The following is a 15,478-nucleotide window of genomic DNA, read 5'->3' as shown; positions in this document are numbered from 1 at the left end:
TGTTAGTGTGATTTTTCTCATTTCTATCACGTTGTCTAAATACTAAATATTAACATTTACTGCAGGGACTCGTTTGCCTTGTTTCTGAACCACTTGCTGCTTCCCAGGGTGGTTAAAACGAGGTAGCAGTGTGATGTGCGTGTGATACTCGTGTTGGATGGGTGAATTTGACTTTCATACAGCAGGGTTTGAGGGGTTTTTGGTATAGATTTAGATTTATTTATTATTATTGTTAGGAAAACTGCTGGAATCTCGCTCTCAGGCAACAGTTTGGTTTGGGATTTAAGACGCGGCTTTCGCTTGACCCGAGCAGCGAAGACGACAGCCAGGCACGGAAAGCAAGCCCAAAACTCCGGAGACGCCTGTCATACCCCTGCCGGGAACGACCCCCCCAAAAAAAAATACCCGGAGGAAGCGAGCACCCTGCAGCCCGCTGCTTCAGGACGGGCTCTCCGCCAGCCCCGGGGTGCCGCCGGCGGGCGTCAGGCACCACCACACGGTGCGGGCGGGCAGCACCGATGGCTCAGCGCCTGCCAGCCGCGCCCCGGGCGACCCCCGGGAGGTGACCCCCGTGCTCTGAGGCCTCCCGGGCGAGGTCCCGGAGCCCCGGCCCCCGGCTGCGGGCCGAAAGGGGGCGGCGGCGGCCGGCCTTCGCCCCCGGTGCCGCTGGCGGGCATGCGCGGTGCCCCCGCAACATGGCGGCGGCGTGAGGCGGCCGGCGGCGGCGGGAGCCGCTTGAGGGAGGCAGCGGCGCCGCTGCTGCTGCCCCCCCCCTCACCGCAGCCCCGGGCAGAATAAAGCGTAAGTATTATTTATGGGCGATGGGATATTGAATCGGTGTGAAGAATAAACGTGTTAAAGACACTTCGGTGCTTTATTTATGGGACGTTTCACGGTGAGGCAAGCGGGAGCGTGTGTTGAAACTGAAATTTAAATATAGAAGTACTGTAAGGGCTGTTAACTTTAACAAGGTCCAGTTTTGAATATTAAAATAATGTTTTCTGGTTTTGTTTGAGGCTCTTGGGACAGAGTTGTTGTGCTAGTTTTCCAGTTGCTGCAAATAGCGCAGCAGCATGCTTGTAGTATCTTCCAGGTTAGTTGGTGTTAAGTGTTGCATATTCTGCTCATAATTCTGTTCAGATTCTGCAAAAAAGAAATGCTTGCTTCTGATTTCGTGTTATTAACTCCTTGCATAGCAATTAAAAGCCATGCAGGTACGCAAAGGTGACCGGCTCCGATTAAGTCATTCTTAAATTTGGGTCATACGGTAAGTGCTGATCTTGGTGTAGAGGTGTTCAGGGAAGGAGCGGTGACAGCCCTCTGAAAGATGCTTCCTCAGACTTTGCACATTGCTACTTTGAACGTACAGGTGCCTTTTTTTCTTTCTCCTTTCTCTTTTTTTGTTGGGGGTGGCTGCTGGCGCTGCCCTTGCTGCGTGCGGTGCAGCGCTCGGATAAGGTAGAGGCGTTGTTTGCTGCGGTAGCTGCCCGAGTTCAGAAGAGGTGCTGGAGACAGCCGAGTATAATTTTGTCTTCACTAGCGTGAAACTGATGGTACAGAGAATGCATTCGTTCAGATGTCTGCCTAAAAGTTGAGTGTGTGAAACAACGACCCTGCTGGACTTGAGGGGACATGGAAAAGCCCGAAGCAAATGTAGGTGGCGACTTCTGCCCTTTGCACGTTGGGTGTCCTCTTCGCACAATTGTGTCTCGTTGTTTTCTTAGTGCTGACACGGGACTGCGAGCTGGGAGTGAGCCGTGCTCGCCCCCTTTATCTGTTGCAGTCCATACGTGATGGAGTGGGTGTGCGGGGAGGCATGGAGTCCTGGGTAATTATCGCTCGATAATTAATAAGGAGTGTCGCCAACAGGAAATGCCATTTGTCACTAACCGTCCAGGACACTGCCGCCGACCTTATTCGCCTGGCTACCTCTCCCTCCAGCAAGGATGGGTGAAATACACAATTTTTCCCGTATATTTTCAGATAATCTTTGAAAATACTGCAGTGTGCCGTAATATTTTCGGAGTGTAAAAATAAAGCAAATTACAGGTGGGGACTGGGACAGTGCTTCAAAGGGGTCCACACAAGGGAGGCTGTTAACCAACTTCTTGACCTCTGCATCTGCTGGGGCTTTCAAGTTCTGTTTACTCCCATTTGACAGAGGTAGCCTTAGGCACCCAATCTTAGTGCTGATTGCTTCTTCCAGAGATTAAAATCTTAAACGTCGAGGACTGTGCTGTTAGTGTTCTCTAAAATGTAAGACATGTAACGTCAGCGGCTCAGGACTCCGATTTCTCTAGGACATGGGAAACCCTGTCTGAAGTTGCTGGGGCTTAATAGAGCTGTTTTTAAATGTGGAGCAACAGAAATGTTAAAGGTAAAATTGTTTGTGCTTGAATGTTACAGGTGTTTGCGTTGCACGTCATAGCCCTGGTATTCTTGCAAATACTTTTAGTTTGGCTCAACATAATTTGAAATCCCAGAATACTTGTTAATGTTCTGGTGTGGTCTGGTGAATGCTTTCTTTTTTGCTATGACGTGTTTTTTTGGTATAGGAAAGTTTTTTGGTATAGGGAAGTGTTTTGCTAATAACAATTTGTATGATTTCTTTTAAGTTCCAAGTCTTTTCTAATTTGGTGATGTCTTGATGTAATGGTGGGCAGCTTTAATAATATTTATATGCAGTCAAGTTTATTTTTTTTATTAGATACATGCAGTCAAGTTACAGTGGTGGCTGATAATGCTGAGATACAGGCAGCGTGTGCGTGCAAACAGCTTCACCTGCGCTATGTGGAGAAGCAATCTGTTTGCTGCAGATGAAGACCCTCAAAAGTTTTGCTTAAGTCCCTGGAGGTGCTGTAGCTTCTTTTAAGGATATGTTCCTGTGCCAGTCCCATCTTTTGTACAAATATGCTGCGGCTGGCCAGCCTGGGTGGCAGCAGCATCGTGCCAGGACGGCTTGGTGAGCTACCTCATGCTGCCTGAAGCTGGCGTCTCACATCTGCAGTCTTCTTTAAGCTTGCCTCTAGTCCTGCAGGATGGGCAAAGGGGGCTGTGCACCCGCTGCTGCTGGGGCAAGGACTCGTGGCACAGCTGCTGGCAGTGGGGGGCACGCTCCCCTGTTGCTTTCAGCACGTTTACGAGCAGAGTTAACCAGGGCATGAGTGATGGTGGTACAAGAACCCTCAGAGGTACTCCTGTCTCTTCCTTGTTAGTCTTTCTGCTTGGTCGGTGAGGAGATAGGTCTGGAGGAAAGTCAGGAGCTGCAACATGGCTGTTCAGAAATCTGCAGCTATCTTTACAAGGCTCCTTATCTCTGCCTGATGGGCTTGCTCTGATGCTTTCTCTTGTACACAACGGATATGGAGCAGCCAGGTCCCAGTAGAGGGGATATGCTGTCTCCTACCTCCTCGCAGGACTGCTGTCACAGGAACTTGCAGCTTTAGCTTGTGTGTCCTTGGAACAGGACAATAAAAATCAGTAAATATGAATGATGTGAAGAAATATACAGTTCTTCGTTGTGCTGGTGAGATACGTCTGTCTCGTTTCAGCACTGTAGATTGAGAACTGGTTCGTAGTTCTTATCTTTAGCAAAGGTGACTGCTACGTGTGTAGCATTTGATCGTTTTGGATCCAGACTGGTGCACCACTAAGTGTGTGCTGAGTGTGTTCTTCCATGCACACTCTACCTGCTTTGCTGAATTACTGGCAGAGCCATTAAGATGGAAGTATTTCTGAAATCCTCAAACCTCTAACAGAACTATAGTGCTCTTCCACTCGTTTTAGCAGGCAATAGCCTCTCTGCCCCACAGGGAAGGTGCTTTCTAGCTATCTTATGTCCAAACTAATCTTGAAGTGCTTTTTCCTTGTGGTTTGTTAGAATAACGCTGTGTGCAGCTGAAGTATGAGCAGCAGTTTTGGAGTGTTATTTTTCCCCTGTAGGTGATGTATTATCTGTGTGGCTCCCCATTTAGCATGTCGTCATCTAAACCCAAGCAAGGCATCACTTTAAAGGTAGGTGTCCTCCTTTGAATCATTTGGTTCTAGGCCTTCGGCTTCACAAATCGGGTCAAATTCCACTTGAGGCAGCAAGGAAACCTAGGCCTTTCATGAAAGGGTTGAACTTCTTTGATGGAAGTCTCAGTTTGTTGCCTCCTCGGGGTAATACGATAGCCCTTTTAGCGCAGGGCGAAGCCGAGGCTGAGCCTTTCATCATCTCCAGCGTCCATTAGCTCGGGGAGCATCTGAAGTTTACGAAACATGCGGGAGAGCAGCGCCGTTCCGATGAGGTGCGTGCACACAGCAGAGCACCTCCCTTATTTATGTGCTGTGTGGGATCTGCTGCAGATGAAGGGAGGCAGGGGAGGTCGGTGCCACCAGCGCAGCTCCTGGGGCGCCCCTAAAAGCCCCTTTGGAAAGAGCAGTTCGTACAAGCTACTCTGGTACGTGGAGGAATGTGAAAGGGTATCAGGGCTGCTACATTTGGCGGAGCTTGCCGCTGCCGTCTGTCGGGGCTCGGACTAAAAGGGCTGGGGCGTGCATGATGGCACTTCCAGTGCTGAATCTCCTGTACGTGCATGGGAGTCCACGGGAATGCCTTGCGGTACCCAACAGGACTCATGAATGTCCATCCGAATAGGCAGGGGTTGGAGAAGGAAGGTGGCAGCAGGAGCATGTTGCTGCTGGTGTTGAGTGTGAGCAAGGAGAGGCAAACGTCGTGCTTTGAAACAAGCTGACTCCGTGTGGGGTGCTCGCAAGGCTGATCTGTGCAGAAATATCCCAAGGCTGTTCTCTGTCCCTCCACTGGCAAAGAAATTGTGTACTTTCATAGATTTCTGCAGCAGACAAAAGGTGATCGTGTGAAATCGTGATGGATTTCCCAGCTCTGTGATACGTGCGTGGGGCTCTCGGATCCTTTCAGGGCTGAGCCTGAGCAGTCCCTGCAGCGCTTAGTGGCAATGTGGACGGGAGGAAGCCAGAGTTATCTACGAGGTTGTAAAACCCTTTTCCACCAGCCCTCCTCTGCTTGTCTTTCTCCCTGATTCCCCTGAGCACACACACTCTCTCTTACTACTGCTTTTAAAACCGCTGGTATTGCTTGCTGTCTGTCAGAGATGAGCGCAGAAAAGCCCTGTAGGGATCTCTGGCATCCCATTCCGCCCTAGGCTCTGGGCATCTCTTACTATGTTTGCAGTAGCAATTTCTTTTCTCCCTTACCTGCTGCATTTGCACTGTGCTAAAAGTATGCTCGGTGCCTCCCAGAACAAATAGAGAGCTCTCTGCTGTGTCAGGGGAGGCTGAGCTGGAGGCAGAGGAGGTGCATCTGGGCGTACAGGGAATTTCGTGCAGGTATTTAGCTCGTAGCCAGTCTTCATCGTGCAAGACGTGTGTGTGTGTGTGTGTGTATTATTTTTTTTGATGCATAATTTAATTAGTTTGCTTCGTGAAAGAAATCTGAGTTAGGCATTTGAACGAAGCCAGGCTGAATAATGATGATGAATGTTTCAGGAACAGTATTCCAGGCTTGAAGAGGGAAGCAGAAAAGCAGCACAGAGATTTTGGTGAGTTGAATCCACCAAAACATTTAAACAATTTGTTGAGCTCTTCTGCTACTGCAAAAATGCACCGGTAAACTACTAAAACTGACAGTTTTACTTAAGATGGAAATGTAAGTGCTGCGAAATGTATTTTTGATTTATTTGAATATAATGTTAAATACCCTTTCATGTGGGAAGGCTGGTGTTTTAAGAATATTTAAAGCTGTTAATGGCCAGCCAGCCTCTTTGCTGAACTGCTGACTTCACACATACCATTTCCTTTTTCAGGTTTTTACAACCCCATATCTTCCAACTTTTAAAGCAGGATGGGGGGTGTGTGTAGAGGGGAGAAGCTATTTATATTTTCCACTGGTAGCTATAGAGCAGCTCTAAACTTCAATTTTTAAAATAACCATCCAAATAGTAAATATTGAGTGTATGACATGGGATGTTTCTGTTTTCAGTTGATAGCAGCTGTGTTATTTAATCTAATTCTGAGACCTAATTTTTCAGCTGTTCTCATTTACAAGTATTTATTTTTTTGCTTCAGGAATTTTGGGGACAAATCTGTGGTCTAAACCGTGTTAACTCTGCTTTTTAAAACACACAATGCCTTGCTCTGTCCTGAATACCATACACTTAGTGCAGATGGAGAGCTTATGCTTTTGTAGTCTCGAAATGTACGATTCACTGTAATTACAGTTGCTCATGTCCTAAAGCAGATCGTAAACTTACCTGGAAGGAGGACAGAACATTTACAAATGGTGTTTTACTGCTGACAGCTTAAAAGTTTGTGTATGCTGATCACTTCATAAATAGTGAGCAGGGTGCTGTTGGGGACTTTCTGAGGAGTTCCGCTAGCGCAGAAAGTTTCTTCTTGATGTTAAGGCAAACGCTGTTAAAAAAATGATATTTGGAAAGCCATAATTACCTACTCTTGTCTTTTAACAGCTTAAGAAATACTCAGCCATAGTTTTTTATAATAATACATATGGCTAGCTAGCATTTACTCTTCTGAAAGCCCATAAATTCTCCAAGAGCCTAGCTCTGCTTTTATCTGCTAGAGAGGCGTTCTGATCTCTCAGGTCGTTAGAAGTTCTGCCATGTGAAAATATGGAAGTTTAATTTCCTTTCCTGGAATGATTCTCGCTTTTATTTATTTATCTGTGTGTTTATTTATGTACAGAGAATTTGAACTCAAAGGGATTTTAACGCAGATCAAATTTCTTGTCAGAACACTAGCTGGTTATGTATGCATAAATGAAGGAAAACCTCATCTTCAGGTGTTTTTTTTTTATTTATTTATTTTGAACTCATAAATGTGTAATGCTAAATAATACTGATTTTATGACTATGAAGCTTGTGTCACATCTTGTAATCTTATGGTATATTTGTGCAGGTGTAAGGTTTTTTTTTTTTCTTCTCCTAGCCTGTAAGATCTTACCTTTCTATAATGGCACTGCAGTGTGCTCCAGAAGATTAGTTCAGGGACGATTCCTGCTGCAGAAATACAGAGATATGTGCTGTTATGTCCTGAAGTACACGTGAGACTACACACCGGGTGACTTACCTGGAAGGATATTTTCAAGGGGACTTGGAAGTATCGCATGTTACAGGAGTCCTCTTCTTAACCTTATTCTGTGTATTTGCCCTATTTCAGCACCTTAAGGGCTTGTGCACAGGGTGTGAAGTAGTATTTTTATTTAAGAGATGACAGGTGAACAGACGAGCAGGTTAAAAAACAGCATTCCCCTCTCAGGAGCAGTCACTGTGGCGGGACCGCGCTTTCCTGTCAGAGGAGTCGGTGCCTCAGGTACGGGCTGCCCCGTGTGGGAGCTGGGCCGGGGTCTGCAGGGCTGTGGGATGGGCAGGGGGCTGTGAAGGGACGCAGGGGGCTGTGAAGAGACACACGGGACTGCGAAGGGACACAGGGAGCGAGGATGGTGACAGAGGCCAGGGTGGTGGTGCCAGCCCCGTGGCTGGGCCTTCAGAGGGCAGTGGCAGCGGTGTGCTGCTGGCGAAGCGCCCTGTTGGGATGGAGCCTGGAGGACGGCCGTCCGCACTCCTGTGTCCTCTGTCCCTTCGGTGGGCCACCAGGGGTCGGGAACTGCAGCAACACATGGCCTTTGAGTAATTCTTTCAAAATGAGAAGAGCAGTGTTAGACAGGAAAAATGCTTTCCATCCTGTTTGCTGACACCTGGCGCTATGTGGTAGCGACGCGCTAAGGGGGAAGGTTTAGGCTTGTCTAGTAATATATGTCCTTCTGACAAAAGACTTACACAGTGGGAGGTGGCTAGTAGGAGTGATTTGGGCATTAACAATAAAAACTTCAGTAAGGAATTAAAGGCAGATGAATGCTTTCTGTCTGTCTATTTATTTATTTATTTATTTTTAATTTAAAGTAGCTGGTGCAAGGGAAGCTAATCAGAGAAGGAATGAAACTCAGGATGAATTAAGAAATAAATGATGTAAATAATACAGTTGGTGAGTGTGGAGATCTTCCCTATTGCTTTAAATAGGATATATTCCAATGATGAATTTAATGTTACCACAGAATGGTTTGGGTTGGGAGGGACCTTACAGATCATACAGTTCCTTAGGTTCCTGCACTTGTCTGCTTTTTTAATGTACAGCAGATAGTTTTTCATTGTTTTCTGGTATAGATTCTGTACTTCCATTCCTAAATCGGTGGGTTTGGGCCATTTTCTGTATATGACTGTCAGTCACTGTGGTTAGCTTGGTTTTTGAAGCTTTGGTTTTCATTCTCGTGCTTTGTGCATGCTCACTCCATCACGCTTCAGCCTTGCCAGCACATTTCTATGTTTGCTTGCATGTTCCTGGCCTTGTTTTACTTACTTATTTTTGCCTGTGTTTCTTAAAGCTTCTAGATTAATTTCTTAACCTTACGTTTCTGTATTGCTCGCTCTGCTCTCTCACCCTGTTGCACATGCAAGAAAGAAGCCTCAAGCTCTGTCCTCTCTGTGAAATTTTGCCGAAAAGCACCTGGAGGTTTCTCCCGTGGTCTAGCTGGCTGTTTCTGCTGGGGATGGCGAGGCCATAGTGAGAGGTGCCTCAGGTAGCAGGCAACGTGATCAGCCTCGCTCACCCCTCATGCAAGGTGGTGGTGGTGCTGGAAAGCTGTTCCTGGGCCTGCCCTGTCTTCTGGAGGTACCCAGTTTTCATTTTGCTGTCGTCCAGCATCGTGTAGCGGTTGTTAGAGGCCCAGAAACACCGCTCTTGAATGTCTTCTGTGACAAATGTCGCTACCTACCAGCTAATTAATAGAGACTCTACGCTGAGTACTGTAAGTGTGAGCGGGTTTGAAGTAGCACCTCTTCCAAACAGTAGTATATTGTATTCCTGCTCCGCGATTCGCCCTGTTTCACAGAGCTCTCTCAGAGCTTTCCCTTGTCCTATATTTTTAACAGGCCGGTGGGCACGCTGTAAAACCGCCTATCTGGTGGAGCAGAGGCTAATGAAACGCTGGAATCCTTTTTATGTCCTGACAGACGCTCCGGTTGTGCTAAACTTGATGACTATCACTGCAGGGTTGGAATCTTTATTACTGCACCAAGTGCAATCTGGTGCTTGGAACAAAAAGATAAAAACCATGCACTGTTTTAAAGTAATCTGTAAAACAGTTACTTTGACTCTGCATCACCTTTCGCAATTTATTACTCGCAGCGGAAAAGCTTTGAATTTTGGGGGGAGTCTCCCAAAGTATCACGTATTTCAAATTTATTTGATGGCTTAAAAGGGTTTCTCTTCTTAATCCTGATGATCACTTATGCTGTGAATGCTATTGTGTAGGAAAACCTGCTTACTTTATGTCAGTATCCAGTTTTATTTATAACTGCTTTCAAGTCTCAGTCACTTAAGTTTTTTTCTAATAACTATCTGGCATGTCCACACGCTGCAGACACGCACAAAACGCATTCTTCAGTCACTGGCCTTTTTAAAACCATATTTAGTTTGTTTTAGCCATGGGGCTAGCACTGCATAAAGTTTTTGTCATGCAGTCTACCACCATGGCGTACAATTTCCTCTAAATTTCACTGAAATGTCACAATTTCAGGAAAACGCTTGCCTGTATGACACACCTCTTGTTACATGCAATATCTATGTGTAAATTTTTAGCATGTGAGTGTAAGGTTCAAGAAATTCCAAACAGGTATCTTGCTTTTCAACCACTATTCCTTTTTTAAAGCACTGGAAAGGTATAGCTTCCAAAAACGTTGTTCTTGGCAAAATTCATCTTTTGAAAAAGTGTCCATGCATTTAAATAAAAAAAAAAAAATCTTGAACTGTTGATGATATTAACTGTAAGGTCATGGGATTTCCTTGAAAAGAAGTGATGAAAGAAGACAATTCAGAAATTTGAATGTATTTTTATGCATTATTACTTGAATAGTGAATGGGAAAGGATAATAAACTTGCCCGTTTTGTTGCTTTAGGGGTAAGAAGCCTCAGCTGAGTTTCACTTGCTTTGAGTGCAGTCGAAATTGCAAAGAATTGATGCTGGAGTAGAAAATCCCACTAGCACGCACACAGAAATTGTTTTTGCTGTGTTACAATGGTTTAACTAAGTTGTTTCTAAGCTCTGCAAGAGTGTGGGTCACTTCTAGTTATCTGCAGTCAGCCTTCCCGTGGTGGGTTCTCCCTCCTCTGCCGTAAGCGGTAACGGGCAGTGGTAGCAGTGAGCAGTTGTGCCTTTGTGTAGGTTTCTTACATCAGTGTTTCGTTCCTCTTCCTGGTGTGGTTCTGAAAGAGCATTTCATCTAGAGGTGCTTAAAGTTATGTGATGGAAGATAAACTCTGTGTGTGTAAGCCAGGAGGAGCGTGTGATCCATGAGTTTTTCTTCCATTTTTCAGTAGCGTTTATTGGGGAAAACAGGAAAGAAAAAAAAAAGCATGTTTTATATCTTTGAATTAGAAATTCACTGAAAATGCAAATCATTCTACCACAAACTGTTGAAATCAACGAAAAAAAAGTTTGGGTTCTTCTATACCCTTGCAACTTTGACATATCCATTGTTTATGTGCCGCTCTTCTACAAGCAGCTTGTTAAAAGTTTGCAACTTTATACCAGCAAGATAATTGTACAACAATACAAAAAAAAAAAATAAATCCTCCTTTTCCAAAACAAGAAAGCCCAAACCCCAACAACCCCCCCTAACTTGTTGTATTATTACTCCACAGGAAACTGTTGTGCTGAAAGGAAGAATTAACTGGTCTTTCAACTTCAGCCTTTTTATTGTGAGAGAGAAGATCACAGAAGTGTTACCATGGGGAGAACAGCAGCTAAAGGTGAGGCCTGATAGCTTTTATCCAAGAGGAAAGAAAATAGGGAACCTGTTAAACTGTCTCTTCTGTGGTGGTGGTGTATTACTTAACAATTAGGATACTGTGCAATTTGAGAAGTTATGATATATACTGAACAGAGGTAAGTATGAAGTTTACATTGTTTTAGAGTAAGTGTGCTAAATTCAGCTTAGCCTGGAGTTCTATACAAGTTCAGCCAAAGCAATTCTGTCCTGTGACAGCCTTGAAGTCGTTATACTACTCTAAAATTGAACAGTGTGTCTAGATGTGGTATTAAATGAAATGTAGTGCTTTGTTTTGTAACTGCACAGAATTTATCAGGAGGATAACTGAGTAGTGCAAGGAATAAAAGTTTACTGCAGTGAATAGTATTAGCAGCTGTCTTCTACAAGCTCTTGAAGATAAAAATGTACACTTTTAAAGAAATTTGTCCACAAATGCACAGTGTAGTACAAAGGTGTGATACCCACTGTGTCATGTCTGCAGAAGATAATTGTGAATTAAATGCTAAAATAAAGAGCGAGGCTGAAGAAATAACAAGTGTGTTTGGGTTGGTGAAACAAAGAGAATGTAAAGCGAGAAAGACCCGCTCTTTCAAACCAGCTTTCTGCTGCTTTTTAAACCTTTCAGATGAGTGGGCTTCCCTCCTAAAACATTACTAATACTTTTGTGTTTTTCTTGAGCTTTCCACCTTCAGCCCAAGCTGCTTTATGTGCTTGTGTGCTCCCTTGGTAAATAATTGTCTTGCTATAATAGATTTTCTGGAATGGCAGCAGTCATCTATTTAATTGTTGAACCAAGAGTTTATGGAGGAAGTCTACCCCCTTCTCTTGTAGTTTTTCTGCATGGCTGTTGTCTAGATATACTGAAAGAAGCACTCTGTGCTGGGCAGATAAGAATCCCACTGGGAAGCAGAGAAAGAAAGGGAAGGAGGCATTTTAGATTCACTCTGTCTTGATATGCTCAACTGCATGCACTGAAGTTTGGGGAAGGGTAGCTAAAATGTGCTCACAACTCTGTGCGCTAGAAAGCAAAGGCAGCCCCTTCCTGACCTATGGTAAGTCTTGGGCTCGTCTTAGCAAACTTCGTATGAGGGTAAGTAACTGCATGGCATGGGAAGAGCAAATGTTTCTGTCACCCAGACGTGTTTCATGTCTGTCTGGAAGAGACAAAGGATTTCTTTGAGAAAAGCGGTCTCCTGCCAAGTTTTGAACACAAGCTGGAGTTGAAGGCTTTAAGATGGCGAAGAAGTAGCTGCACAGATCTCGAAGGCATGACTCTGAACTTTTTTTCCCCATAATGGACAGCAAGCAAATAGGAAGTCTTAAAAGATGACAAATACATGACGCCTCATGTAACACGCCTCTCTAAAAACTAATGCTGTCAAAAGAGATGATGCTTGCTAGTATACAGGCAAAGAATCCATCTTGTTTGCTGAAAGATCAACTTATCCCAGAAAGAAGTGTTGGGGATTTGTTAAGCGTCTCAGAGAACAAGCTGCAGTTCAACATGAGAGTTTATAAGAGGAAATATAAATTGGTCACTAGGATCATCTTTACCAGACCTTATTATGTTCTAACGGTGCTTTTTTTTTTTTTTTTTTTGCCTTTTTTATTTGCATTCACAAGCCAGTAAAGATAGCTTTGTCTCGTTTCTTCCTTGTCTCTAATTTCTTGCATGATAGATGTGGTTACTCTTGCCTGTCGTCTCTTGAGTAATCTTATCAGCAGAAGAATTCTGTGGTTACAGATAGGGTGAAGTAATGTAAACACGTGGAGTTTTGAATCAGTAAGGAGAAAACACTATGTCAAATAACCTATTCTAATCTTCTTTTGTAACTACTGCTTTAGTTTATGGAGTGTGCTGTTGAAAAACTGCTATTTGGTGAATAGAATGTGCCACTACTTTTTATTTTTTTAATTAATTAAAAATTAATTAATTATTTTTATTAATTTTAATATATGCTGTATTCTTATCTATCTACCTATAAGAAAACATTCTTTTGCAGGGTTTTGAAAGTAGATGTTTAGCCTGTATGCATTATAGGCTACCTATATATGTATTTACACAGTGAATATAAAAGCTTTAAATATATACTTAGATATATTACTGTATTTTTAACACTTTCTTTGAAAATAGGATCCAATTCTTTCTTTTCTTTTTTTTTTTTTTTTTTTTTTTAAGAGAACTGAATAGCATGTAATTAGATCCACAGTAGTATCATTTCATTTTTGTTTGTGTTTTGACAAAGTGATCTAAAACATACTGTATTTTGCACTGGGAAGTACATTCAAGCTTGTGTCTTTATAAATGAACTTTATGAACAGAGAAAGATAATGAATTCACCTGACTTCTTTTTGTCACAATGAACTTCAAGCTTCTAGAACTAATAAGTCTTTTCAAACTCTAATATATAAATAAAGTTCCCATTTTCAAGTCCACTTTTCAGCTTTGAGGGAAGTAAATCATTGAGCAGCTAGCTGAGGGAGATGAAGGGAAAATACTGATTGTACCTGCAGAGCTATTCATGACCTCATTTTTGAGATTAGACGTCAAAGTTTGACCAAACTGAGCCTCATTTGCTGAGGGAGTCGTATTTCTCAGTCCAATTATTTGACATAATACTCTTCCATTTCTTAATTTTGTTTCCAGTGATCTTTTGGAATTAAATTTACCAGAGTATAGGCTATCAAAATATCCTATGTAAACTGGCACACTTAAAGGCACTTAGATTTATAAATTCAGTTTTTAATAAATCTTATTTTCCTTAATGTTTCTTCTAAAAATAATCCATAAATTCTTATCCACCCTGACTAATGGCATTGGAAGAGGCGCGCTGCACCAAAGCATCATAGCCTTTGTAAAGTGCAGACTGAGGGAAACCTTTCCAAGTGGTGGGAGGTAGTAGTAGACCCAGGGTATCTCAAGGAAAAACAGGACAGTAATTCTTACAGTTAATGGCTTTTCATCTGTGCAGACAAAACACTCCAGCTTTGTAGTGGTCTTCCCAACATTGAAATATGGCATGCGTAAAAGCTGGGGGGTATGGGACGGACGGACTTGAAAAACAATCTTGGTTTAATCAGACTTATTTCTTGGATGCCTCTGCATGTGCTGGGTGTGTTTTGCTTGAGCATTTTAAAGAATAGCTTTCTGCTATTCTTACATAAAAACTTGATATATCTATCTATCTTATATATATATATATATATATATATATATATATATATATATATATATATATATGTATATTATATAAAAATAAATGATAGTGCTTTGAGTTTCAATTATCAATTAAGATGCCTCCAGCATTATTATCAATTAAGATGCCTCCAGCTCAAATGAAAGAGGTATCTTAAGGAACTTATATTTCTTTTCATTAATGTCTTCATCTCTTCTTGTTCTCACAGTTTTCTAATTGATGATTGTAAGTAAAATGTGCCACTGAGGGTATTCCATTTCAGCGTTTTTATTTGCTATAGTATTTGTGGAATAGGCGTTAAACCTGATACAGGAAACAATTTGGGTGGGAGATGTCAGCAAAAATTCATCTGGTGTGCAGGCCATGGGTTTCCACATTCTTTCACCTGTTCCTGATTTCTCTTATCATGAAAGGCTGTCATCTCGTTTGAAATCTGGCACTGTTGGGTCGATGTTCTTTCATGGCTGTCCTTTCAAGCTGTGGGTATTCGCAGGAAGCAGTTATTAGTTCTGTCCTTCAATAAGCCTCTTATGTGGGACTCCGCTGCATTTCCTCTTCAGTAATAAGTGGATAGGGAAGTCTTCTGTTCTGCAAGCTATCATGCGACAGTCCCATGACTGTTTCATTTTTTTTTAAATTTTTTTTTTTTGAAAGCCAGAATAACCGAGCACTGACTGGGTTCAGTTCAATCCCAAAGAGGCTGAATGGAATTTATTTTGAACTGCAGGAAGGAGACGGTGACTGTTGTCTTTGTGTCTTGTCATGGTCACTGGTGTAGTTTTAGTGCTGCCCCTTCTTGATTTCTCGCTGATAGTTGTCAAGGTGTAGGGTGTCCACTTGTGCAGGTTAAAGCCCTACTCCTGAGCAAGGACCTGGCTTAGAGCTCTGTGGGCACCACCCAGTAGTATTGCAGCAGGTCCATCTGAAGTCGACCCCCTTAAGGATTTTTCCTTGGACACCTGTCAGCTGCTTTCAAACCTTTGAAGGCAAATTTCCAAAAGAAAGAGCATGCAAGTCAAGAAAGAAGACTAAGTAAAGGAGTAAACATAGCATTTTTTTCCCATACTTTCAAGGATCTGGGGTATTCCATATGTGCCTTGGGAGAAGCAGGTGATATTTTTGCAGCACATTTTGAGCATTTACGTAGTTGCCGGTTTACTCCTATGTAGCCTCTCTCAAGTCAGTGAAATTCTCTTTGTTTTCTACAACTCTGGTGTCTGGGTTATCTTATATGTGGAAGGTGTCTTGGCACTAATAGGCTTAAAAGGTCTTGACCAGCCTCCCCTGGGACCTTTTCTCTATCCTTTCCAGGCCCAAGTCCCCACATCAGCCTTGGGGCAATCAGTCCTTGCCGCAGTGAGGCAAATAGATTCAAGGATTCAACAAAAGAAATACAGAATTACATCTTTAGCTCAG

At 43.1% G+C, this 15,478-nt stretch overlaps 1 protein-coding gene across 2 annotated transcripts in view; it reads left to right on the top strand.

The window, feature by feature from the left end:
* The first annotated feature begins 689 nt into the window (after positions 1 to 689).
* Positions 690 to 15,478, top strand: part of SCML2 (Scm polycomb group protein like 2) — a 66,734-nt gene continuing 51,945 nt past the window's right edge. For both annotated transcript variants that reach the window (XM_082761073.1, XM_082761072.1), the window contains exons 1-2: positions 690 to 801; positions 10,738 to 10,845. In XM_082761073.1, the coding sequence (XP_082617199.1) occupies positions 10,824 to 10,845 (22 nt within the window). In that variant the 5' untranslated portion in view covers positions 690 to 801; positions 10,738 to 10,823. The remainder of the gene's footprint in view (positions 802 to 10,737; positions 10,846 to 15,478) is intronic.

The sequence above is a fragment of the Aythya marila genome, assembly GCF_965140915.1.
Source record: "Aythya marila genome assembly, chromosome: 1".
NCBI classification, from domain to species: domain Eukaryota; kingdom Metazoa; phylum Chordata; class Aves; order Anseriformes; family Anatidae; genus Aythya; species Aythya marila.
Note: the sequence above shows the minus strand (reverse complement) of the source record. Positions and strands in the feature narration are given on the sequence as shown.